This window comes from Tachyglossus aculeatus, chromosome 11, assembly GCF_015852505.1.
Source record: "Tachyglossus aculeatus isolate mTacAcu1 chromosome 11, mTacAcu1.pri, whole genome shotgun sequence".
Lineage (NCBI taxonomy): Eukaryota > Metazoa > Chordata > Mammalia > Monotremata > Tachyglossidae > Tachyglossus > Tachyglossus aculeatus.
Window position 1 is genome coordinate 15,893,140 of NC_052076.1, and position 26,882 is coordinate 15,920,021.

At 52.2% G+C, this 26,882-nt stretch overlaps 1 protein-coding gene across 1 annotated transcript; it reads left to right on the top strand.

Annotated features, from left to right (window-relative positions):
* The first annotated feature begins 919 nt into the window (after positions 1-919).
* On the top strand, positions 920-25,940 carry CDC6 (cell division cycle 6). Its single transcript, XM_038754440.1, has 11 exons — positions 920-1,121; positions 8,050-8,328; positions 8,446-8,645; positions 10,735-10,913; positions 11,461-11,567; positions 11,729-11,868; positions 14,778-14,878; positions 20,822-20,886; positions 23,574-23,788; positions 24,431-24,571; positions 25,541-25,940. The coding sequence occupies exons 1-11, from the start codon at positions 932-934 to the stop codon at positions 25,628-25,630; spliced, it is 1,707 nt and encodes a 568-aa protein (XP_038610368.1). The 5' UTR covers positions 920-931; the 3' UTR covers positions 25,631-25,940.
* The last annotated feature ends 942 nt before the right edge of the window (positions 25,941-26,882 follow it).

Below are 26,882 nucleotides of genomic sequence, written 5' to 3' on the forward strand. Positions count from 1 at the left end.
GAGGGTCTGACGTCACCCGAGGGCGGTGCCTCAGCGCCGGCCGGAGGGGCCCCCGGAGCGCTCTCATTGGCTGAAAGCGACCAATGGCAGAAGGATTCCCCTGGCCCTCCCGGCCGCGGGGGCCAATTAGCGGCGCGGACGCGGTTTGGCGGGGGGCACCCGGAGCGCTCTCATTGGCTGAAAGCGACCAGTGGCAGAGGGATTCCCCCGGGGCCCCCCTGGACGGCGAGGGCCAATCAGCGGCGCAGACGCGGTTTGGCGGGGGGCACCCGGAGCGTTCTCATTGGCTGAAAGTGACCAATGGCAGAGGGATTTCCCCGGGCCTCCCGGCCGCGGGGGCCAATCAGCGGCGCGGACGCAGTTTGGCGGGGGGCACCCGGAGCGCTCTCATTGGCTGAAAGCGACCAATGGCAGGGGGATTCCCCCGGGGCCCCTCCAGGCCGCGGGGGCCAATCAGCGGCGCGGACGCGGTTTGGCGGGGGGGGGGCACCCGGAGCGCTCTCATTGGCTGAAAGCGACCAATGGCAGGGGGAGTCCCCCGGGCCGCGGGAGCCAATCAGAGGCGCGGACGCGGTTTGGCGGGAGCACCCGGAGCGCTCTCATTGGCTGAAAGCGACCAATGGCAGAGGGATTCCCCGGGGCCCCTCCCGGCCGCGGGGGCCAATCAGCGGCGCGGACGCGATTTGGCGGGTGGCGGGAAAGGAGCAGCTGAGGCGATTTGGCGCGCTCGCGCTCGCCCGGCTGGGGAAGGTAGAGCCGGGGTGGGGGGAGGGGAATGCGTAACTGACTGAGGGGGGACTGTAGTATTAATAATGGCGATGGCCAAGCGCTCACTCTGGGCCAAACGCTGTGCCCCAGGGAAGGGCTTGGAACCCGGTTTTGACCTCCCTCTCTCGTTTCTTTTCTGTCTCCTCAGGTCCCAGCCGCCACCATGGCCGCCACCAGAGCCAAAGGCCAGGCCTCCATCGGCTTCCCCAGGAAGAAGGCAGCGCGCACTGCGGGCAGGCCCAAGGCCCCCCAGGCCTCCTCTTCTTCCTCTTCCCCTGCCCCCCCCATCACCAATCCCGACGGCCCGAAAAGCCCCCCGCCATTGCAGCCCCTCAGCCCCCGGAAGCGCCTGGGTGAGCCGACCTGTCCTTCCCCTCACAAAATGGCTTCCAAAGGGCCCTCAGGCCCGGCTCCGCTTTGGAGCGAAAGATGGAAAATTCAAAAGACTAAGAATGATAACGATGCGATTTCTTAAGCGCTTACGACGTGCCAAGCACTGTCCTAAGCGCTGGGGGAGATGCGGGGTCATCAGGTTGGCCCATGTGGGGCCCACAGTCTTCACCCCCATTTTACAGATGATAATGTTGGTATTTGTTAAGCGCTTACTACGTGCCAAGCACTGTTTTAAGCGATGGGGGAGATGCAGGGTCATCAGGTTGTCCCTTGTGGGGCCCACAGTCTTCACCCCCATTTTACAGATGATAATGTTGATATTTGTTAAGCGCTTACTACGTGCTAAGCGCTGGGGGAGATGCAGGGTCATCAGGTTGTCCCTTGTGGGGCTCACAGTCTTCACCCCCATTTTACAGATGATAATGTTGGTATTTAAGCACTTACTATGTGCCAAGCACTGTCTTCAGCACTGGGGGAGATGCAGGGTCATCAGGTTGTCCCATGTGGGGCCCACAGTCTTCACCCCCATTTTACAGATAATAATGTTGGTATTTGTTAAGCGCTTACTACGTGCCAAGCACTGTTTTAAGCGCTGGGGGAGATGCAGGGTCATCAGGTTGACCCATGTGGGGCCCACAGTCTTCACCCCCATTTTACAGATGATAATGTTGGTATTTGTTAAGCGCTTACTACATGCCAAGCACTGTTTTAAGCGCTGGGGGAGATGCAGCGTCATCAGGTTGTCCCATGTGGGACTCACAGTCTTCACCCCATTTTACAGATAATAATGTTGGTATTTGTTAAGCACTTCCGATGTGCCAAGCTCTGTCCTAAGCGCTGGGGGAGATACAGGGTCATCAGGTTGTCCCACGTGGGGCTCTAACATTGGTATTTGTTAAGCGCTTTCTATGTGCCAAGCACTGTCCTAAGCGCTGGGGGAGATACAGGATCATCAGGTTGCCCCATGTGGGGCTCACAGTCTTCACCCCCATTTTACAGATAATAATGTTGGTATTTGTTAAGCGCTTACTATGTGCCAAGCACTGTTTTCAGCGCTGGGGGAGATGCAGGGTTATCAGGTTGCCCCTTGTGGGGCCCACAGTCTTCACCCCCATTTTACAGATAATAATGTTGGTATTTGTTAAGCGCTTACTACGTGCCAAGCACTGTTTTAAGCGCTGGGGGAGATGCAGGGTCATCAGGTTGTCCCACGTGGGGCTCTAACGTTGGTATTTGTTAAGCGCTTACTATGTGCCAAGCACTGTCCTAAGCGCTGGGGGAGATACAGGGTCATCAGGTTACCCCATTTGGGGCCCACAGTCTTCACCCCCATTTTACAGATAATAATGTTGGTATTTGTTAAGCACTTACTATGTGCCAAGCACTGTTTTAAGCACTGGGGGAGATGCAGGGTCATCAGGTTGCCCCATGTGGGACCTACAAACTTCACCCCCTTTTTACAGATAATAATGTTGGTATTTGTTAAGCGCTTACTATGTGCCAAGCACTGTCTTCAGCACTGGGGGAGATGCAGGGTCATCAGGTTGTCCCATGTGGGGCTCACAGTCTTCACCCCCATTTTACAGATAATAATGTTGGTATTTGTTAAGCACTTACTACGTGCCAAGCACTGTTTTAAGCACTGGGGGAGATGCAGGGTCATCAGGTTGCCCCATGTGGGGCTCACAGTCTTCACCCCCATTTTACAGATAATAATGTTGGTATTTGTTAAGCGCTTACTACGTGCCAAGCACTGTCCTAAGCGCTGGGGGAGATACAGGGTCATCAGGTTGTCCCACGTGGGGCTCTAACATTGGTATTTGTTAAGCGCTTTCTATGTGCCAAGCACTGTCCTGAGCGCTGGGGGAGATACAGGATCATCAGGTTGCCCCATGTGGGGCTCACAGTCTTCACCCCCATTTTACAGATAATAATGTTGGTATTTGTTAAGCGCTTACTATGTGCCAAGCACTGTTTTCAGCGCTGGGGGAGATGCAGGGTTATCTGGTTGCCCCTTGTGGGGCCCACAGTCTTCACCCCCATTTTACAGATAATAATGTTGGTATTTGTTAAGCGCTTACTACGTGCCAAGCACTGTTTTAAGCGCTGGGGGAGATGCAGGGTCATCAGGTTGTCCCTTGTGGGGCCCACAGTCTTCACCCCCATTTTACAGATAATAATGTTGGTATTTGTTAAGCACTTACTACGTGCCAAGCACTGTTTTAAGCGCTGGGGGAGATGCAGGGTCATCAGGTTGCCCCTTGTGGGGCCCACAGTCTTCACCCCCATTTTACAGATAATGGGGATATTACAGATAATAATGTTGGTATTTGTTATGCGCTTACTATGTGCCAAGCACTGTCTTCAGCACTGGGGGAGATGCAGGGTCATCAGGTTGTCCCATGTGGGGCTCACAGTCTTCACCCCCATTTTACAGATAATAATGTTGGTATTTGTTAAGCACTTACTACGTGCCAAGCACTGTTTTAAGCACTGGGGGAGATGCAGGGTCATCAGGTTGCCCCATGTGGGGCTCACAGTCTTCACCCCCATTTTACAGATAATAATGTTGGTATTTGTTAAGCGCTTACTACGTGCCAAGCACTGTCCTAAGCGCTGGGGGAGATACAGGGTCATCAGGTTGTCCCACGTGGGGCTCTAACATTGGTATTTGTTAAGCGCTTTCTATGTGCCAAGCACTGTCCTGAGCGCTGGGGGAGATACAGGATCATCAGGTTGCCCCATGTGGGGCTCACAGTCTTCACCCCCATTTTACAGATAATAATGTTGGTATTTGTTAAGCGCTTACTATGTGCCAAGCACTGTTTTCAGCGCTGGGGGAGATGCAGGGTTATCTGGTTGCCCCTTGTGGGGCCCACAGTCTTCACCCCCATTTTACAGATAATAATGTTGGTATTTGTTAAGCGCTTACTACGTGCCAAGCACTGTTTTAAGCGCTGGGGGAGATGCAGGGTCATCAGGTTGTCCCTTGTGGGGCCCACAGTCTTCACCCCCATTTTACAGATAATAATGTTGGTATTTGTTAAGCACTTACTACGTGCCAAGCACTGTTTTAAGCGCTGGGGGAGATGCAGGGTCATCAGGTTGCCCCTTGTGGGGCCCACAGTCTTCACCCCCATTTTACAGATAATGGGGATATTACAGATAATAATGTTGGTATTTGTTATGCGCTTACTATGTGCCAAGCACTGTCTTCAGCACTGGGGGAGATACAGGGTCATCAGGTTGTCCCTTGTGGGACCCACAGTCTTCACCCCCATTTTACAGATAATAATGTTGGTATTTGTTAAGCGCTTACTACGTGCCAGGCACTGTTCTAAGCACTGGGGGAGATGCAGGGTCATCAGGTTGTGCCATGTGGGGCTCACAATCTTCACCCCCATTTTACAGATAATAATAATAATGTTGGTATGTGTTAAGCGCTTAGTATGGGCCAAGCACTGTTCTAAGCGCTGGGGGAGATACAGGGTCATCAGGTTGCCCCATGTGGGGCCCACAGTCTTCATCCCCATTTTACAGATGAGGAGGCCCAGAGATGTCAAATGATTTGCCCAAGGTCGCACAGAGGACAAGCAGCGGAGCCGGGATTAGAACCCACGACCTCCGACTCCCAAGCGTAGGCTCTTTCCTCTTAACCACAGATGAGGGAACCGAGGCCCAGAGAAGTGAAGGGGCTTGCCCAAAGTCACACAGCTGACAAGCGGCGGAGCTGGATTAGAACCCACGACCTCTGACTCCTAAGCCCCGGCTCTTTCCACTGAGCCACGATGCTGCTTTTAAATGGCTTCCCGCCCAGGGGAGCCATTTCGCCCCGTTTTGGAGTGAAAGCGGGAAAGTTGGGAATAATGATGGTATTTGTCGAGCACTTACTATGTGCCGAGCACTGTTCTAAGCGCTGGGGTAGATACAAGGTAATCGGGTTGTCCCGCGTGGGGCTCACAGTTCATCCCCATCTTGCAGATGAGGCAACTGAGGCACAGAGAAGTGAAGGGACTTGCCCAGTGTCACCCAGCTGACAAGTGGCGGAGCCGGGATTAGAACCCATGACCTCCGACTCCCCGGCCGTGCTCTAAAGTCGTTCTGAATCCGCTTCCAAGCAGAGGAGGGCCTACCTCCCGCCGACTTCCCTTCCCTGATGAAATTTGTGGTATTTGCTAAGCGCCAACTGTGTGCCAAACACAGTACTAAGCACTGGGGTGGATCCAAGCAAATCGGGTTGGACCCATTCCCTGTTATTATTTTATTTTTATTATTTTTATGGTATTAAGCACTTACTATGTGCCCAGCACTTTTCTAAGCGCTGGGGTAGATACAGGGTTATTGGGTTGTCCCACGGCGGGCTCACAGTCTTCATCCCCAATTTCCAGATGAGGTCACTGAGGCCCAGAGAGGTGAAGTGACTGGCCCAAAGTCACCCAGCTGACAGTTGGCGGAGCCGGCATTTGAATCCATGACCTCTGACGCCAAAGCCCGGGCTCCTGCCACTAAGGCATGCTGTTCCACATGGGGCTCCCAGTCCTAATCCCTATTTTACAGATGAGGTAACTGAGGCCCTGAGAAGTGAAGCGACTTGCCCAAGGTCACACAACGGACAAGTGGCGGAGCCGGGATCAGAACCCATGACCTCTGATTCCCAGGCCTGGGCTCTGTATATATACCTGTATATATGTTTGTACATATTTATCACTCTATTTATTTTGCCTGTACATATCTATTCTATTTATTTTATTTTGTTAGTATGTTTGGTTTTGTTCTCTGTCTCCCCCGTTTAGACTGTGAGCCCACTGTTGGGTAGGGACCGTCTCTATATGTTGCCAATTTGTACTTCCCAAGCGCTTAGTACAGTGCTCTGCACATAGTAAGCGCTCAATAAATACGATTGATGATGATGATGATGTCCACTACGCCATGCCGCCAAGTGGTTGTGGGGGGATCTCTCGGGAATAACCCCTTTTCTTTCATTCAGTCGTACTTATGGAGCGCCTACTGTGTGCAGAGCACTGTAATTCCAGGACTAAACAAAGAGCCGTCCTAACTTGGGCTGAATTCGCATCTGGAACCTCGTCGTTTGAAGTAGTTTGGGGCCCCGGGGCACAGCCCCCCGATCTGTCTGCTGACCCTGGAGGAGACCCTGCGTGCTGTTCTGGTTCCCTGAGCCGCCGATGTTACACTTGGTAGCCCCGGGTTGCTCAACGAACACGATTCATTCATTCAATCGTATTTATTGAGCGCTTATTATGTGCAGAGCACTGTACTAAGCGCTTGGGAAGCACAAGGGAAGCAGCGTGGCTCAATGGAAAGAGCCCGGGCTTTGGAGTCAGAGGCCGTGGGTTCCAATCCCGGCTCTGCCACTTGTCAGCTGTGTGACTTTGGGCAAGTCACTCACCTTCTCTGGGCTTCAGTTCCCTCATCTGTAAAATGGGGATGAAGACTGTGAGCCCCTCGTGGGACAACCTGATTACCTTGTATCTACCCCAGTGCTTAGAACAGTGCTTTGCACATAGTACGCGCTTAACAAATACCAACATTATTATTATTATTATTATTACAAATTGGCAACATATAGAAACGGTCCCTACCCAACAGTGGGCTCACAGTCCAGAAGGGGGACCAGTATGTGGCTCAGTGGGAAAGAGCCCGGGCTTTGGAGTCAGAGATCGTGGGTTCGAATCCCGGCTCCACCACTTGTCAGCTGGGTGACTTTGGGCAAGTCACTTCAATTCTCTGGGCCTCAGTTCCCTCATCTGGAAAATGGGGATTAAGGCTGTGAGCCCTATGTGGGACAACCTGATTACTTTGTATACCCCTCAGCGCTTAGAACAGTGTTTGGCACGTAGTAAGCGCTTAACAAATGCCATTATTATTATTATTATTATTATTATTATTATTATACCACCCCCATCCGCCCCCCATTAGCTGGAAGTGCCCTCCAGAAAGGGGCAGGTTTGTCTCCGGCAGAGAATGTGTGTACCAACCCTGTTGTATTGTACTCAGCGCTTAGTACAGTGCCTGGTACCGTCTCTATATGTTGCCAACTTGTACAAGCATTTAGTACAGTGCTTTGCACACAGTAAGCGCTCAATAAATACGATTGAATGAATGGTACATAGTAAGCGCTTAACAAGCAATAATAATAATGCATTTGTTAAGCACTTACTATGTGCGAAGTACCATAATTATCACTCTCCCAAGCACTTAGTATGGTGCTTTGCATACAGTGAACGCTCAATTCGAGTGATTGCTTCACAATGAGATGCAGCATGGACTAATGGATAGCGCCTGGGCCTGGGAATCAGAAGGATTTGGGTTCTAATCCCCAGTCCGTCACTTGTCTGCTGCGTGACCTTGGGCAAGCCGCTTCGCTCCTCTGGCCCTCGCCTGTAAAATGAGGATTAAGACCGAGCCCCATGTGGGGCCTGGGCTGCGTCCGGCGTGATTAGTTTGCACCTACCCCAGCCCTTCCTACAGTGCCTGGCACTTAATAAGCGCTTAACAAATACCATTTTAGAAAGGCAAACGAAGAACTTTCTTCCTGCTTTCTGCCTCTGATGGGCCCATCTGCTTCCCACAGTGGGGTCTGCAAGATGATAGAGTGGAGACATCTGGTGAGAAGATGGTGGTTATCCAGTAATTTCCTAGCTTTAGAGGGTGGAGAACCATTTCCCAAACAGCGCTTTTTCTCCTCTTCCTCCTCCTCCTCCCAGCTCTCCAAGAGCCTGGCATTCAGCAGTTTTGACCCTGGAGTGGAAAACCCGCCCTTACCAGGGTGGGCCAGATGGCCGAACATCTTGCATGACGATTTGTAAGTCCGTTTCCTGCTCGCCGCTGCTAATTACTGCACTTTGGCTCCCGTTTTAAACGCTCCAGGAGATGACAACTTGTGCAACATCCCCCAGTCGCTTCCTTGCTCTCCGCCGAAGCAGAGTAAGAAAGAGAACGGCCCTCCCCTCCCGGTCACGCCGAAGGGACGCCGTCTGGTGTTCGAGGACCAACCGGCCAGTCGGTCTCCCGGCCGAAGGGACCGAGCGGCGGCCCCCTCTCCGGGCCAGGTGAGGGCCCGGAAAGGCCAAGAGACCCCGAGGAATTCGGAGCGCGGTCACCCGTCAGAGCGAGAAGTTGTGTGCGTCAGGCTGTTCAAGCAAGAAGGTTGGTGGCGGGTTTCGGCGCGGCCTCGTCAATGGGCCGATGACTCTCCTCGCGCCGAACCCAGCGGGTTTGCCCTGTCACCTGCCGTGTCTAATTGTCCCTTTATGCCCGGCGCAGGCAGTTGTTACCAGCAGGCCAAGCTGGCCCTGAACACGGCCGTCCCGGATCGGCTGCCCGCCCGGGAGAAGGAGATGGAGGTCATCAGGCGCTTCCTCAAGGAGCACGTCTGTGGAAAGAGAGCCGGGAGTCTCTACGTGTCCGGTGCTCCTGGGACCGGCAAAACCGCCTGTCTCAGCCGGGTTTTGCAGGACCTCAAGGTGCGTGGAGGGGCCGAGCAGTTGTGTTTGCCGGACTTATCATCAATCGTATTTATTGACTTATCCGGTGCCCGCTGCGTAAACTGCGCTGCGCTAAGCACATGCGAAGTACGACTTGAAAAGCGGCATGGCCTAGTGGATACAGCACAGGCATGGGAATCGGAAGGACCCGGGTTCCGCTCACGGCTCTGCCGCTTGTCAGCTGTGTGACCTTGAGCAAGTCACTTCGCTTCTCTGGGCCCGTTACCTCATCTGGAAAACGGGGGTTAAGACTGTGAGCCCCGTGTCGGACAGGGACTGTGTCCTACCTGATTTGCTTGTCTCTACCCCAGCTCTTGGAACAGTGCCCGGCACAGAGTAAGCATTAAACGCCGCGATTATTAATAGATCAGAAACATTCATTCATTCAGTCGTATTTATTGAGCGCTTAACTGTGTGCAGAGCACTGGACTAAGCGCTTGGGAAGTCCAAGTTGGCAACACATAGAGACGGTCCCTCCCCAACAACGGGCTCACAGTCTAGAAGGGGGAGACAGACAACAAAACATGTGGACAGGTGTCAAGTCATCAGAACAAACAGAAGTAAAGCTAGATGCACATCGTTAACAAAATAAATAGAACAGTAAATATGTGCAAGTACAATAAATAGAGTAATAAATCCGTACAAACATATATACAGGTGCTGTGGGGAGGGGAAGGAGGTAGGGCAGGGGGAGAGGAAAAAGGGGGCTCAGTGTGGGAAGGCCTCCTGGAGGAGGTGAGCTCTCAGTAGGGCTTTGAAGGGAGGAAGAGAGCGAGCTTGGCGGATGTGCGGAGGGAGGGCATTCCGGGCCTGGGATTGATGGCAGGACAGGCGAGAACGAGCCGCAGTGAGGAGGTTGGCGGCATCAGTCACATGCTCTGTCCGCGAGGCGCTTACACTCGAATAGGGATGAGGGAGGCTTACGGGCAGAATAAGTGGAATTGTATTTTCAACTGACCCTTTCTGTCCTGAAAAAGACAGTCAGTTGAAAATTATGTATATGTGCAAACCCTGAGATAGGCATAAATAAATAGGTGAGTGCGAGAGAAGAGCGACAGAAGTCTTGCGGGAAGAGGTGGCGTTTTAGGAGGGCTTTGGAGATGGGTAGGGCTGGGGTCTGAGCTGTATCTCTGACCCCCCCATCTCCCCCATTCATTCATTCATTCATGTTTATTGAGCGCTTACTGTGTGCAGAGCACTGTACTAAGCGCTTGGGAAGTACAAGTTGGCAACACTTAGAGACGGTCCCTACCCAACAACGGGCTCACACTCTAGAAGGGGGAGACAGACAACAAAACATGTGGACAGGTGTCAAGTCGTCGGAACAAATCATTAAAGCTCTGTGCACATCATTAACAAAATAAATAGAATAGTAAATATGTACAAGTAGAATAGAGTAATAAATCTGTACAAATATAGATGCAAGTGATGTGGGGAGGGGAAGGAGGAGAGGAAAAAGGGGGCTCAGTCGGGGATCCATCTAAACCTAAACGCCTGGACAATTCCCAACTGGATCGGGAGCCGCTGGATACCTGAGTAGCCTACAGTTACTGTCCTCTCCCTTCCAGTGAGAAGTCTTGTACAAGTGCCAACTTGGACTTCCCAATTATGTGGTATTTTTTAATGTTTGGGTCTTGAGTTGGGGGGACAAGGTAGAGGTGGAGAAGGGCCATGCAGGTTTTCTTGCCCTTTTTTTTTTTTAGTGGTATCAAGTGCTTACTAAGTGGCAAGCACTTTTCTGAGCTCTGCGGTAGACACCAGATAATCAGACTGGACACAGTCCATGTCCCACCCGGGGCTCACAGTCTTGGTCCCCATTTTACAGTTGAGGCAACCGAGGAACGGAGAAGTGACTTGCCCAAGATGACACCATAGATAAGTAGTGGAGCCGGGATTAGAATGTGACTCCCAAGCCCGTGCTCTTTCCACTAGGCCACCCTATTCTCACTTAATAATAGTTGTGGTGTTTATTCAGCTGCCATGGGCGGCTGGAGCGCTGGTCGCTTTCCCATTCCCCGCCCGCCTTCAGCCGATGCCTCAGCAGCTCTCCTGGGTCTGTCCCTCTTAGGGGGAGCTGGGCGGCACCAAGGTCATCGTGCTGAACTGCATGTCGCTGAGGAGCTCCCAAGCCGTGTTCCCAACCATCGCCCGCGAGCTCTTTCAAGAGGGAGCCTCCAGGCCAGCCGGCAGGGACGTGGTGAGGAAGCTGGAGAAGCATATGATGGCAGCAGAGGCGGGCCACATGATGTAAGTATCCCCCCGGGAGATCTCCTTCCAGTTGCTCTCGCTCGGATTTGGGTTCCGGGCCCTCGGGCCTCGACTCGGTCGGGTTCACGGTCGCCTGAAGAAGCGTATGAAAGTATCATCGCCCAAACCCGCCCCTCAAGCCCTGAGCGATAAACTCCTTCGCAGTGATGTAAAGGTCCAACTTAACTTAAAAGCCGAGAGGGGGGCATAAAACATCCAGCAAATAGACTCCCTTCCCTCTGTCTACTAGTTCCCGCCTACACGGGGCAGAGAGGAAGCGCGGGGAGGGGTGCAGGACGTAAAGGAGAAAGAGGGGTTGGGGGCGTGAGGATGCAGCCATGTTCCGGATCCAACTGTCCAGGAGCATCCCTGGTCCCGGATTGGGACCACTGGGACTAACCGCTGCTGTTGGTCAGCGGCCGGAGAGGCGGCTGTCGTGCCCACCTCCAAACTGCACTTGGCCCTAGGGTTGGGTCAAGCGGTCGGCCCCCTCGCCGGGGTCTCTCTGGGCTCTGACCAGTGTGTGTCTGTGTGTTTGTACATGCAGACTTCTGGTTTTGGACGAGATGGACCAGCTGGACAGCAAGGGGCAGGACGTGCTGTACACATTGTTTGAGTGGCCCTGGCTCAGCGGCTCCCGACTCGTGCTCATCGGTGGGTAGCCACGTCTAGGGTTGTGGACCAGGGCGGAGGGAGAAATGGCCCCGTTCTGGGTGGGTTGGGAGGAAAAGGCGGACGGTGCCCCGGCAGAAGGGAGAGGTAAAGTCTCCGTTCAAAGCGACGGTGCTGATCGGTGCCGCTGCCGGCCACCGCAGGCATCGCCAACGCCCTGGACCTCACCGACCGGATCCTCCCGAGACTCCAGGCCAGAGCCAAGTGCAGGCCGCAGCTACTGAACTTCCCGCCGTACACCAAGGACCAGCTGACCGCCATCCTTCAGGAGCGACTGGGGCAGGTGGGACAGGCTGGGGTCCGTGGGAGGGAAAGAAGGAGGCGCCTGGGCACCTCCCCCGGCTCCCACCCCCAGCCGAGCCACGCCTCTGCTCAGAGCAGGCAACTTGCTGACCCGACTTTGGGCCGCTCCTCGGGGCTAGGATGGGTCAGCTGGAGGCAGTCCACAGGCCAGCTCAGAGAGTCTTCTCCCGACCAGGGGGTTGGAGGGGATTTGTGATCCAAGAGTAGTTTTCCCCAAGGATGGGTGTGGAGACCCATCCACTTGACCCTCCCACCTGTAGTCGTGACTGGTAGAGGACTGGAAACTCTCCAGGTGCGACCCTGAGAGGGGTGGGAGAGTACGCTACAGCAATAAATAGACACGTCCCCTGCTCACAAGGAGTTCACGGTGTACCTGGTACTTAAGCGCTGGGGCAGAAACAAGTCAGGCTGAACGCAGTCCCTGGCCCGCAGCCTTGTAGCAGGGAATAGGATTTAATCCCCCTCGTCCCTCTCTCCATCCCTCCCCCATCTTACCTCATTCCCTTCCCCACAGCACCTGTATATATGTATATATGTTTGTACATATTTATTACTCTATTTATTTATTTATTTATTTTATTTGTACATATCTATTTTATTTTGTTAGTATGTTTGGTTTGTTCTCTGTCTCCCCCTTTTCGACTGTGAGCCCACTGTTGGGTAGGGACTGTCTCTGTATGTTGCCAATTTGTACTTCCCAAGCGCTTAGTACAGTGCTCTGCACATAGTAAGCGCTCAATAAATACGATTGATGATGATGGTGATGGAGAGATTCTTCCATCTGATTGTATTTATTGAGTGCTGTGTGCAGAGCACCGTACTAAGCACTTGGGAGAGCGCAATATAACATTAAATTGACACGTTCCCTGCCCACAACGAGCTGGCAGTCTAGAAGGTTCCAGGAAAAAAAAAAATCCTCCAATAATAATAATTAATTATTCATTCATTCAGTTGTTTTTATTGAGCACTGACTGTGTGCAAAGCACTATACTGAGCGTTCGGGAGCGTTATTGTTGTTGTCTTATGCTGGTGAGTCATGTCCGACCTATAGCGACGCCATAGACACACCTCTCCCGGAACGCCCCGCTTCCACCTGCAGTCGTTCTGGTAGCGTATCCATAGAGTTAAAATATGGTAAAAATATGGAATTGGTTTGCCACTACCTCCTTCCGCGCAGTAAACGAGTCTCTGCCCTCGTCCCCTCTCACGCCGCGGCTGCCCGGTACAGGGGAGTTTTGACATGGAGCGGTTTGCTTTCCCCTCACTAGCCACTGCCCAAGCTAGGAACGGAATGGGTAAGGCCTCTGCTTGACCCTCCCACCTGTAGTCGTGACTGGTAGAGGACTGGAAACTCTCCAGGTGCGACCCTGAGAGGGGTGGGAGAGTACGCTACAGCAATAAATAGACACGTCCCCTACTCACAAGAAGTTCACGGTGTACCCGGTACTTAAGCCAAGCACCGTTCTAAGCGCTGGGGCAGAAACAGGTCAGGAACGCGGTCCCTGGCCCGCAGCCCTGTAGCAGGGAATAGGATTTAATCCCCTATTTAATCTAATTAGATTAACATTTAATCTATGTTGCCAACTTGTACTTCCCAAGCGCTTAGTACAGGGCTCCGCACACGGCAAGCACTCAATAAATACGATTGAATGAATGAACGAATCCCCAGTTTTACAGAGTGATCTAGTCATCAATCATCATCAATCGTATTTATTGAGCGCTTACTATGTGCAGAGCACTGGACTAAGCGCTTGGGAAGTACAAATTGGCAACATCTAGAGACAGTCCCTACCCAACAGTGGGCTCACAGTCTAAAAGGGGGAGACAGAGAACAAAACCAAACATACTAACAAAATAAAATAAATAGAATAGATATGCACAAACAAAATAAATAAATAGAGTAATAAATATGTACAAACATACATACAACATATATATACACATCATCATCATCAATCGTATTTATTGAGCGCTTACTGTGTGCAGAGCACTGTACTAAGCGCTTGGGAAGTCCAGGTTGGCAACATATAGAGACATATCCAGACCTCGAAGCTTGTTTACTCGTTTTGGTGCCTGTTCCCCACTTCTGGACTGTGAGCCTGTTGTGGGCAGGGATCGTCTCTCTTTGTTGCTGAATTGTAATAATAATAATGGTGATGGCATTTATTAAGCGCTTACTATGTGCAAAGCACTGCTCTAAGCGCTGGGGAGGTTACAAGGTGATCAGGTTGTCCCGCGGGAGGCTCACAGTCTTCATCCTCATTTTCCAGAGGAGGTAACTGAGGCACAGAAAATCAATCAATCGTATTTATTGAGCGCTTACTGTGTGCAGAGCACTGTACTAAGTGCTTGGGAAGTACAAGTTGGCAACGTATAGAGACAGTTCCTACCCAACAGTGGGCTCACAGTCTAAAAGGGGGAGACAGAGAACAAAACCAAACATACTAACAAAATAAAATAAATAGAAGTGAAGCAACTTGCCCAAAGTCACCCAGCTGACAAGTGGCGGGGCCGCGATTTGAACCCATGACCTCTGACTCCAAAGCCCGGGCTCTTTCCACTGAGCCACGTACTTTCCAAGCGCTTTACACAGTGCTCTGCACACGGTAAACGCGCAGTAAATACGATTGAATGAATGATTGGTGGTCGCGGGAGGCTCGATGGGGATTGTTCAGAAACATCCCTCCCTGAGATTCCCTTAACGGGAGTGTGGTCTGGCAGACGAGGGTCATTGTTTGCCCTCCTCACCCTTCTCCCTTCAAGCAGAAAAGCATGTGAGGGACACTCGAGGCAACCTGGAAGTCTTGGGCCCAGACTCTTCCCCCTCCCAGGCCAAAACCGCAGTCCGGCCGGTCAGTCTCACTGGACGTCGCCCCATCTTTTCTCCAGGTCCCCGGTGACCGGATCCTGGACAACGCCGCGGTTCAGTTCTGCGCTCGGAAAGTCTCCGCCGTGTCCGGAGATGCTCGCAAGGCGCTCGACGTTTGCAGGTAATTTATGGCACCCACCGGCCGCTTTTATTAAAAAGGGGGGGGAAAAAAACTGGCGTTAATTGTCTCTTGTAACTCAAGTGAATGTGACTTCAGAGGCCCCGTTCTGCTGCTTTTTATGCTCCGAAAGGAGGACTTGTTTGTCAGTGGGGAGCCCTGCATTTCCACCGTGTTAATGTCTGAAACATTATCAGTCCATTACCTACGGAGCAAGAGACAAATGAGATGTTGCTGGCACTCCCTGCGGTGATTATAGATTGGTTAATTACATTTGTATTAAAAAAGGCTCCGGTTTACTTTTCCATTAGCCGGCCTCAAGCAGGTTTATTTATGGAGCCGAACCATCTCCGCCTTCAGACTTTTTTTTAATTCCTCCGCTGTTTGGCGGGTGCACCCCTTTTTTCCAGTGGATGGTCTCCCAGAGCTGGGCTTTGGGCCTCCTGGCCTCCCTCCATCGTCGCCCCGCGCTTCCTTCATTCAGTCGTATTTATCGAGCGCTTACTGTGTGCAGAGCACTGTACTAAGCGCTTGGGAAGTACAAGTTGGCAACATATAGAGACGGTCCCGACCCAACAGTGGGCTCACGGTCTGATGGAGTTAGTTGCTTCCCAGCAGGGACCCCCCACCCAGGGCTGGGCCAAAATGGGGCCTCGGTTCCCTTGGGGTCGAATTGCCGGGAGAGAACAGGGCCCGTGGTTTCCCCACCCCTCCCGGGGGCCTGATTGGGGGGGGGTAAATATGTTTTGTTAAGCACTTATGCCTACATAGTGTGTTTATACATATGTATGTGTATATATATAATAATAATAATAATGATGGCATTTGTTAACCACTTATTATGTGCAAAGCACTGTTCTAAGCACTGGGGGAGGATACAGGGTGATCAGGTTGTCCCACATGGGGCTCACAGTCTTAATTCCTCATTTTCCAGATGAGGTAACTGAAAGTGACTTGCCCAAGGTCGCACAGCCGACAATTGGCGGAGCCGGGTTTAGAACCCATGACCTCTGACTCCAAAGCCCGTGCTCTTTCCACTGAGCCACGCTGCTTCTCAGTGCTTAGAACAGTGCTCTGCACATAGCGCTGCATAATAATAATAATAATGGCATTTATTAAGCGCTTACTATGTGCAAAGCACTGTTCTAAGTGCTGGGGAAGATTACAAGGTGATCAGGTTGTCCCACGGGGGGCTCACAGTCTTCATCCCCATTGTACAGATGAGGTAACTGAGGCTCAGAGAAGTTAAATGACCTGCCCAAGGTCACACGGCAGAAATGTGGCGGGGCCGGAATTCGAACCCATGACCTCTGACTCCAAAGCCTGAGCTCTTTCCACTGAGCCACGCAACAAAATAATATTGATGAGGGTATTTGTCGGGCGCTTCCCGTGTGCCAAGCACTGTTCGCAGACAGTCCTGTGGGGGGGAGAGGAAACAAAATAATAATGATGAGGGTATTTAATAATAATAATAATAATAATGGCATTTATGAAGCGCTTACTATGTGCAAAGCACTGTTCCATCATCATCATTCTCAGCCACGCTGCTTCTCGTGGCTAAATCTAAATATCAGTCCGACTTTGTCCCCTTGAAGTTTATCCTTGCGTGCTTCATGCTGCCTGGCAAAACCATTTCTCTACCCTTACTGAAACCCATGCCCATCACCCCCGCTAATTGTTCCAAACATTAAATTCCTCTTCAGGCCCCCTGTCCTCCCGCCTTTCCCATCCCTTGCCCCCAGTGACCTTGCCACCTTCTTTATTAAGAAAATTGACTCTATCAGATGTGACCTCCCTAAAATCAGCCCCTGCCCCTCCTCAGTCCCTCTCCCTTCTGGCCCCCTCTTCAATTCTCCCATCCTTCCCAGCAGTATCTCTAGGGGAGATCTCCTGCCTCCTCAAAAGCCACCCACTTGTGGCTTGTATGTATGTATGTATGTATGTACCTTATCAAAACTCAAGCCCCCTCCCTTCCCTCCCTAACAGCCATCTTTAACCATTCGTTCTCCAATGGCTTCTTCCCCACCACTTTCAAACATGCCCATATCTCTCCTATACTAAAAAACCCCTCCCTTGACCCCACTTCTCCCTCCAGTTATAACCCCATCTCCCTCCTACCATTGCACATAGTAAGCGCTCAACAAATACCATCATTATTATTCCTCTCCAAACTCCTTGAGTGAGTTGTCTACTCCCGCTGTCTCAAATTCTTCTCCTCTAATTCTTTCCTTGACCCCCTCCAATCTGGCTGCCGTCCCCTTCACTCCACAGAAACCGCCCTCTCAGAGGTCACCAATGATCTTGCAAAATCCAACAACCTCTACTCCATCCTAGTCCTCTTCACCCTCTCAGCTGCTTTGGACACTGTGGACCACCCTCTTCTCCTGGAAACGCTTATCCGACCTTGGCTTCACTGCCTCTGTCCCCTCCTGGTTCTCCTCTTATCTCTCTGGCCATTCATTCTCCGTCTCCTTCGTGGGCTCCTCCTCTGCCTCCCACCCCCGTAACTGTGGGAGTCCCTCCAGATTCCCCTTCTATTCTCCATCAACACCCACTCCTTGGAGAACTCATTCGCTCCTATGGCTTCAGCTACTGTTTCTATTCAGGTAACATCCAACTCTACATCACCTGCCCTGATCTCTCTCCCTCTTTCCAGTCTCGCATCTCCTCCTGCCTTCAAGGCATCTCTACTTGGACGTCCTCCCGTCACCTCAAAATTATCATGTCAAAAACAGAGCTCCTTATCTTCCCACCCAACCCTGTCCTCCCCCTGACTTTCTCATCACCTTAGACGACACCATCATCCTTCCCGTCTCACAAGCCCCTAACCTTGGTGTTATCCTTGACTCCTCTCGGTCATTCGACCCACATATTCAACCCATTACTAAATCCCGTCGGTCCCACCTTCACAAAATAGCTAAAATCCGCCCTTTCCTCTCCATCCAAACTGCTACCATGTTAATACAGTCACTTCTCTTATCCCACCTGGGTTACTACATCAGCCTCCTGTCTCTCCCCACTCCAGTCCATACTTCTCTGCTGCCTGGATCATTTTTCTAAAACAAATGTTCAGGGTGTCACCCCGCTCCTCAAAATACTGGTTGCCCACCCACCTCCGTATCAAACAAAAACTCCTCACCATTGCCTTTAAAGCAGTCCATCACCTTGCCCCCTCCTACCTCACCTCAGTTCTCTCCTTCTACAACGCAGCCCGCACACTTTGCTCCTCTGGTGCTAACCTTCTTACAGTGCCTCCATCTCGCCTATCTCGCTGCCAACCAGTAGCCCACATCTGGCCTGCGGCACCCTCCTTCATTCAGTCGTATTTGTTGAGCGTTACTGTGTGCAGAGCACTGTGTTAAGTGCTTGGGAAGTGCAAATGGGCAACATATAGAGACGGTTTTCCTACTCAAATCCAACAGACAGTTACTCTCCCCCTCCTTCAAAGCCTTATTGAAGGCACGTCTCTTCCACTTTTCCTCATCTCCCACTCCCTTCTGCCTCGCCTCCTTTGTTCGTCATCCATTCCAGCCCAACAGCACTAATGAACATATCTTTTAGACTGTGAGCCCATCGTTGGGTAGGGACTGTCTCTATATGTTGCCAATTTGTACTTCCCAAGCGCTTAGTACAGTGCTCTGCACATAGTAAGCGCTCAATAAATACGATTGATGATGATCTATGATTTTATTTATTTGTATTAATAGCTGTTCCCCCCCCACCCCCACCTTCTAGACTGTAAGCTAGGAGAAGCAGCGTGGCTCAGTGGAAAGAGCATGGGCTTTGGAGTCAGAGGTCAACAGGTTCAAATCCCGGCTCCACCAATTGTCAGCTGTGTGACTTTGGGCAAGCCACTTCACTTCTCTGGGCCTCAGTTCCCTCATCTGTAAAATGGGGATGAAGACTGTGAGCCCCACGTGGGACAACCTGATCACCTTGTATCCCCCCAGTGCTTAGAACAGTGCTTTGCACATAGTAAGCGCTTAACAAATACCATCATTATTATTATTACTGTGGGCAGGGAATGTCACTGTTTATTGTTGCGTGTACTTTCCCGAGGGCTTAATACAATGCTCTGTACATAGTGAGCGCTCAATATATACAATTGAATGAATGAATGTGCCAGGTGCTGTTCTAAGCGCTGGGGTAGATCCGAGCTAATCAGGTTGGACATGGTCCCTGTCCCACATAGGGCTCACAGTCTCAATCCCCATTTTCCAGATGAGGGAACTGAGGCACAGAGAAGTGAAGTGACTTGCCCAGGATCACACAGCAGACTAGAGCTGGGATTAGAACCCAGATCCTCCTGTCTCAGGCCTAGACTCCATCTATTGCTTCCCTTCCTGACTCTGGCTTCCAGGATGAGCCCGTTGTTGGGTAAGGACCGTGTCTACATGTTGCCGATTTGTACTTCCCAAGCGCTTAGTACAGCGCTCTGCACACAGTAAGCGCTCAGTAAATACGATTAAATGAATTAATGAATGACAAGGAGGCCCCCTCTATCACGGGTTCTAATCCTGACTCCACCTTTTGTCTGCTGTGTCACCGTGGGCAAGTCACTTCACTTCTCTGTGCCTTAGTCCCCTCATCTGGAAAATAGGGATTGAGACTGAGCCCCACGTGGGACAGGGACTATTTCCAATCCGATTCGCTTGTATCCACCCCAGTGTTTAGTACAACGCCTGGCATATAGTAAGTGCTTAACAAATATGACAGTTATTATTATCAGTCAGTCAGTAGTATTTATTGAGCACTTATGTGCGGAGTAGTGTACTAAATGCTTGGGAGAGCACAAAACAAGAATTAGCATTCAATTGTATTTATTGAGCACTTACTGGGTGCAGAGCACTGTACTAAGTGTTTGGGAAGTACAAGTTGGCAGCATACAGAGACAGTCTTTTAGACTGTGAGCCCACTGTTGGGTAGGGACCGTCTCTATATGTTGCCAATTTGTACTTCCCAAGCGCTTAGTACAGTGCTCTGCACATAGTAAGCGCTCAATAAATGCGATTGATGATGATGATGATGATGACAGTCCCTACCCAACAACCAGTCTAGAAGGGAGAGACAGACAACAAAAAAAAACCATATTAACAAAATAAAATAAATAGAATAGTATTTAGAATACTAAAATAGAATAGTAGGCATATTCATTCGTTCAGTCTTATTTTTTGAGCTCTTACTGTGTGCAAAGCACTGCAGTAAGCCCTTGTGAAAGTACAACATAACAAACAGACACATTGCTGCCCACAACAAGCTCACAGTCTAGAGCGGGAGACAGGCATTAGTATAAATAAACAGATAAACAAATTACAGAGATACGCCGATATGTACGTATGCTGTGGGGATGGGAGGGAGGATGAATGAAGGAGCAAGTGACCGGTGCAGGAGGGAGTGGGAAGGGAGTAAGCACGTAGTACAGTGCTCTGCACACAGTAAGCGCTCAATAAATACGATTGAATGAATGAATGAGAAGAGGGGAGGAGGGCTTAGTCAGGGGAGGCTTCATGGAGGAGCCGTGCCCTCAACGGGGCTTTGAAGTGGGGGAGAGCCACACCAGAGAACAGGCCGACGGGTCGGGCCACGGGGCTACTGACCTCGGGGATCATGGACTTGTCCTTCCCAAGCGCTTAGTCCAGTGCTCTGCATGCAGTAAGCGCTCAATAAATACGATTGAGTGAATATGGAGAACCCTTCGCCCCCACTCTACCTTGCTGTCCAAGGGCTTTGTGGACTTGCCGCCTTGAACCGGCAGGCGACCGTCTTTCCGCTTCTGCCTCTTGATCCTCTCGGGGCGAGGAACGCCACCCCTTGAAGCCGGTCTCAATCTTGCCCGTAAAAACATTTCCACGAACAAGACCGGGCGGGATGGGTCCGGCCCGGGTGTCGCGGGTGTTTCCCGGTCCGGCTCAACCTAAAGTAACTCGCAAAGTATCCGGCTTCCAGGAGGGCTGTCGAAATTGTGGAGTCGGATGTCAGAAGCCAGACGCTCCTCAGACCGCTCTCTGAGCGTAAGTATCTTATCTCCCCTGCTGCCTTCCCCCTCTTAATAAATGGAAACTTTGACTTTTTGGTGGCGGGGCGGGGGGCGCCGGCATGGGGAGGGTCAACCAATCAATCAGTCGTATTTATTGAGCGCTTACTATGTGCAGAGCACTGTACTAAGCGCTTGGGAAGTACAAGTTGGCAACATATAGAGACGGTCCCTACCCAACAGCGGGCTCACAGTCTAGAAGGGGGAGACAGAGAACAAAACAAAACATATTAACAAAATAAAATAAATAGAATAAATATGTACAAATGAAATAGAGTAATACATACAAACATACATATATCAATCAATCAATCGTATTTATTGAGCACTTACTGCGTGCAGAGCATTGTACTAAGCTCTTGGGAAGTACAAGTTATATATCTCTTCAGCCGGTCAGACTGTGCCAAACCAAATGCACCCTTGGCCTTGTGAGAGTTGGGTCTCCTCCCTCCCTCCATCCACGTCGCTCCTTCATCATCATCAATCGTATTTATTGAGCGCTTACTGTGTGCAGAGCACTGTACTAAGCGCTTGGGAAGTACAAGTTGGCAACATATAGAGACAGTCCCTACCCAGTAGTGGGCTCACAGTCTAAAAGGGGGAGACAGAGATCAAAGCCAAACATACTAACAAAATAAATAGAATAGATATGTACAAGTAAAATAAATAGAGTAATAAATATGTACAAACATATATACGGGTGCTGTGGAGAAGGGAAGGAGGTAAGATGGGGGGGATGGAGAGGGGGACGAGGGGGGAGAGGAAGGAAGGGGCTGAGTGTGGGAAGGCCTCCTGGAGGAGGTGAGCTCTCAGTAGGGCCTTGAAGGGAGGAAGAGAGCTAGCTTGGCGGATGGGCAGAGGGATTGGGGGCATTCCAGGCCCGGAAGATGACGTGGGCCGGGGGTCCTTCCTCCCTCCCCGTCCCTCCCCTGCCACCCGCCTGCTGTAGCTCTTCCTGCCCGCACCGTATTTCAAGCGTTATCGGAAGGGAGTCCCCGGGAGTATTACATAAACGACTGGGTCGGATGAGGCTTGCCTTGCCGGCTTCTCTCCGAGACACCTAAAAATAGCCACGGCTTGGGCCCCGGTGGCCACGGGGGGACGGGGAGATCCATCCGCCCAACCCCATTGGTCAATCAATCAATCAATCGTATTTATTGAGCACTTACTGTGTGCAGAGCACTGTACTAAGCGCTTGGGAAGTACAAGTTGGCAACACATAGAGACAGACAGTTCCTACATAGAATAGATATGTACAAGTAAAATAAATAGAGTAATAAATATGTACAAACATATATACATATATACAGGTGCTTTGGGGAAGGGAAGGAGGTAAGACGGTGGGATGGAGAGGGGGACGAGGGGGAGAGGAAGGAAGGGGCTCAGTCTGGGAAGGCCTCCTGGAAGAGGGGAGCTCTCAGTAGGGCCTTGAAGGGACGTGCAGGATCTCAAGCCGATCCGTTAGAGGATAAACTCCAGGTGGGGCGGACGTCACATCGCCTACGTCTCCCGGCGGCTTAGTACAGCGCTCTGCGTGCCGCGAGTTCTCAACGTATGGCGTTTTTCATCGGTTTGATTTAGACCATCCCGGGTTTGGCCGAGAGAAAGCGTGGCCCAGTGGGAAGCGCGCAAGCCGGCCGGTCATGACCTCGGTTCTAATCCCGTCTCTGCCATTCCCCTTGCCTGCTCTGTGCCTCGGGTTCTTCGTCTGTAAAATACGAATTCAATTCCTGATTCCACCTCCCACTTAGGTCTTAAAGTCAGTGAAGGAGAGGGACTGTGTCTGACCCGATCATCACTTATCTACCCCAGTGCTTAACGCCGTGCTTGGCGCATAGTAAGTGCTAACACCCCAGTTATTCTGTGGCTCAGTTTCCTCATCTGTAAAAACGGAAATACGATACCTGTTCTCCCTCCCTCATAGACATGTGGGACAGGGACTATGTCTGATCTACCCCAGCACTTAACAAATCCCATTTTTTGTTGTTATTCTTCCTGGGGCTAATGTTGATGGTGATAATGGTACTAAGCGCTTACTATGTGTCAAGCACCGTTCTAAGCTCTGGGGTAGATGCAAACTAAGCTGCCCCTGTCCCATGTGGGGCTCACAATCTAAATCTCCGTTTTTCAGATGAGGGAACTGGGGTACAGAGAAGTCAAGTCATACAACAGACCAGTGTATTAGAACCCAGGTCCTTCTGACTCCCAGGCTCGTCGTGATCTCTCCAGTAGGCCACGCTTGCTTCCCAATGCCTGGCGAGCAGACGCTCCTTTCTGGGTGTTAGTCCACAGCCCTCCTTGTTGCCTGCTGGAAGCCGCTCCTCCATTCCCTCTCTCCTCCATTCATCTCTTCATTCGAGACTGCTGCCCCTCTGCCTCCGGGCCCAGACCGTTAAGGCTTGGACGCGTCCGGCCTTGGGTTCTGCCCCCTCCCAGCCGAGGTTCCTCAACGGGACCGAGATTCCTTCCCCCGAATCCTAAATCGCGTCTTGCCCAGGGTCCGGCCGGGTCCTGATTTTCCAGGGCTCCAACCTTCGATGCCAAAGGCTGCCGGGCCCGGAGACGGGGGCCGCCGTGTCCCCTTCTACCGTCTGGCCTGGTGTCCCTGCTCTCGGGCTTACCGGCCACCTCGGTCCGATTCAGGGGGGTCCGTTCTCTCCCCAGGTAAATCGCCGGCGAAAGCATCCCCGGGCCCTCTGGTCCCCAAGCGGGTGAGCCTCTGCGACGTGTCCCAGGTGATCGCCGACGTCTACGGAGACAGGATGGCCGCCGGCCAAACCGGAGCAGCCGATCCCTTCCCTCTGCAGCAGAAGATCCTGGTCTGCTCTCTGCTGCTCTTGACCAGGCAGCTAAAGGTCAAAGAGGTCACCCTGGGAAAGGTAACCAGGGGAAGCGGGCTTGGGGGGGCCGGAGGTCAGACGGGGGAGGTTGCAAATGACCACGTTCCCCGCCCCCCCCATTTGTTTTATTCTGCCTCGGAGGAAAAATCTCACTTCTCCCCCTGCCACAATTAATTTGGGAATGCCAAATTAAGGAAGGTGGGGGTAACCTTCCTGTCCTCTAGCTTCTCTTGCACACTTCCACCCTCACCCCTTCCCTGGGATTCTTCAGCGCCCTTCTCAAGCAAGACTCTTTTCTTGTGTGGTGGTGGTGGGGGGGGTTATTTTATTTTGTTTTTGTTCTCTCCCTTGGGTCCCTCCATCAGACAGTTAAAGGCCAAAGAGGTCGGACCAAGGAGGCCACTTCCTTGGCTGCAAACAACTGCGTTCCTGTTTGGTTCTGCCTCAGAGAGGCCTCCCCATTTGTCACTGTCTTCTCTCCGCACCCTGGCAAATTTGGGAATACCAAAGTGTTGGGGGGGGGGGGAACTCTCCTGAGCACTTAGCACGCAGTAAGCGCTCAATGAATGGATGAATGAACCTTCCCATGCCCCACCCTCCATTGCACACTCCCACCTTCACCCCCTTCCTGGGGGTCCTCTTCAGGGGCCCTTCTCGAGCGAGACCCGTTCTCTCTTTCAGTTGTACGAAGCTTACAGCAAAGTCTGCAGGAAGCAGCGGGTGCCGGCCATAGACCAGTCCGAGTGTCTGTGTCTCTCGGGGCTCTTGGAGGCTAGAGGCATCTTCGCTTCGAAGAAAAACAAGGAAACGCGGCTCACGAAGGTAGAGTTGCCCCCGCAGAAAACCGGCAGGCGGGGGGGCCGGGCCAAGCGTGGGAGCCCCTCGTGTGGCTCGCCGAGAGGTGAAATGCAAAGCATTCCGGTTGTGAGGGTCTCTGGGTCTTTCATCATCATCATCAATCGTATTTATTGAGCGCTTACTATGTGCAGAGCACTGTACTAAGCGTTTGGGAAGTACAAATTGGCAACAAAATTTCCTCTACAAGCCCCCAATGCTGGCACAGCTGAGAGGCATCTCCTGGCCTCTCCCCTTCCTTCGGTCAAACACTATGTGCCAAGCACCGTGCTTAAGCCCTGAGGTAAATACAAAATAATCTGACCAGATGCAGTCCCTGCCCCACATGGGACTCGCAGTCTACGTAGGAGGGAGCGGGATTTAATCCCCGTTTTTACAGAGGAGGAAGCGGAGGCCCAGAGAGGTCGATTGACTTTCCCAATGTCACGCAGCAGGCAGGTGGCAGAGCCCGCGTTATATATTTAATATATAATTATTATATATTAAAGCATTATAAGGCCTGGAGGTCCAGGCCTTTGGACCCCCGAGCCGGGGCTCTTTCCACCGGGCCACACTGCTCGTCGTCACCTCCTGGAAGTGCTGCAGGGATTAGAGAAGCAGCGTGGCTCAGTGGGAAGAGCCCGGGCTTTGGAGTCAGAGGTCATGGGTTCAAATCCCAGCTCTGCCAATTGTCAGCGGCGTGACTTTGGGCAAGTCACTTCTCTGTGCCTCGGTGGCCTCACCTGTAAAATGGGGATTAAGATTGTGAGCCCCACGTGGGACAGCCTGATCACCTTGTATCTCCCCAGCGCTTAGTGCACGTAGTTAGCGCTTAACAAATACCATCGCTATTATTATTATTGTTTGGGGAGAAAGGGGCATCCTAGATAGTAGCTGTCCACCCCCTTGGTTTTCTGGTGTTCCGCGCTGTATGAAATCCTCCGGTGCTCTTCGCAGGTGTCTCTGAAGATCGAGGAGAAGGATGTGGAGCACGCACTCCAGGACAAAGTCTTAATCGGGAACATCTTAGCTAGCGGATTGCCTTAAGTCCTTCTTTGGTTCGGCCCCGCGGCTCCTCACGTGACTCCGCCGTCGGGACTTCCCACTTTCCAGCCTTAGGTCCGGCCTCGGCTCACCCCCTCCCCTCGGAGCAGATTAATTTAAATCCAAAAGTGGGTTTTCCCGACGCTGGCTCACAACCCCCTGTTTGGGGCCTGCTTCTCGCGGTGACACCCTTCGAGATGAAGTAGCGCGGGGAGACGGGGCCGGGGGAACGTCGCCGGCGGCGGCGGCAGAGGTGACCGCCTTGAAGGCCCGCGGGGACAGTAACGAAGGACCTTCCTGGCTCCAAAGCGGACGAGACCAGTCGAGGCCTGAGTTCCTCTTTGTGCACGCGTGCCCGTGTGTTCGTACATACATGCGCGCGTGCTCGGCGGCTGGTCGGGGCAGGGGAAGCCGGAGGTTTTACCGTATCGACGCGTGACTGCCCGCCCCGGATGCCCGGCGCCCTCCGCCCAGGACGGACCGCCTCGCTGATTGCCGCCTCTCCGATCTGGGGCTCGGGTTCAAATCCAGCCACCTCTCCTTTCCGAGCTGAAGGCCACCAGGGGGCGCTACGGCAGTGACCGGTCTGCTCGGCCGCCGTCCGGTCGGGGCGGGACGGGAGGCGGCGCGGGTGGGTGGGTGGTTTGCTGCTGCTGCTGCTGTTATTGTGAGCCAAGCGCTGTTTTAAATATAAACTGGGAGCGATAGCTAGCAGGCCCGCGCCTGCGTCTCTGGTCGCCGCCTCCTCATCGCCTGAGCGTCAGCAAGGGGGGTCTCTGCCCCGTCCACTTCCATTCATTCAATCGTATTTATTGAGCGCTTACTGCGTGCAGAGCACTGGACTAAGCGCCTGGGAAGGACAAGTTGGCAACGTATAGAGGCGGTCCCTAACTTCCAGCAACGACTGCAGTCGGTCAGTCGGATTTACTGGGCGTTTACCGTGTGCGGAGCACTGTACTAAGCGCTTGGGAGAGTACGGTATAGCACTATAACAGACACTTTTGGGGAACGGGACCCGTTTCCTAACTCCCCTCCCGCTTTGTGATCTGGGCCATTCAGTCATTGTCGTATTTATTGAGCGCCTACTGTGTGCAGAGCACTGTTCCAAGCGCTTGGGAGAGTACGGTATAGCACTATAACACACTTTTGGGGAATGGGGGACCCGTTTCCTAACTCCCCTCCCGCTTTGTGATCTGGGCCATTCATTCAGTCGTATTTATTCAGCGCCTACTGTGTGCAGAGCACTGTACCAAGC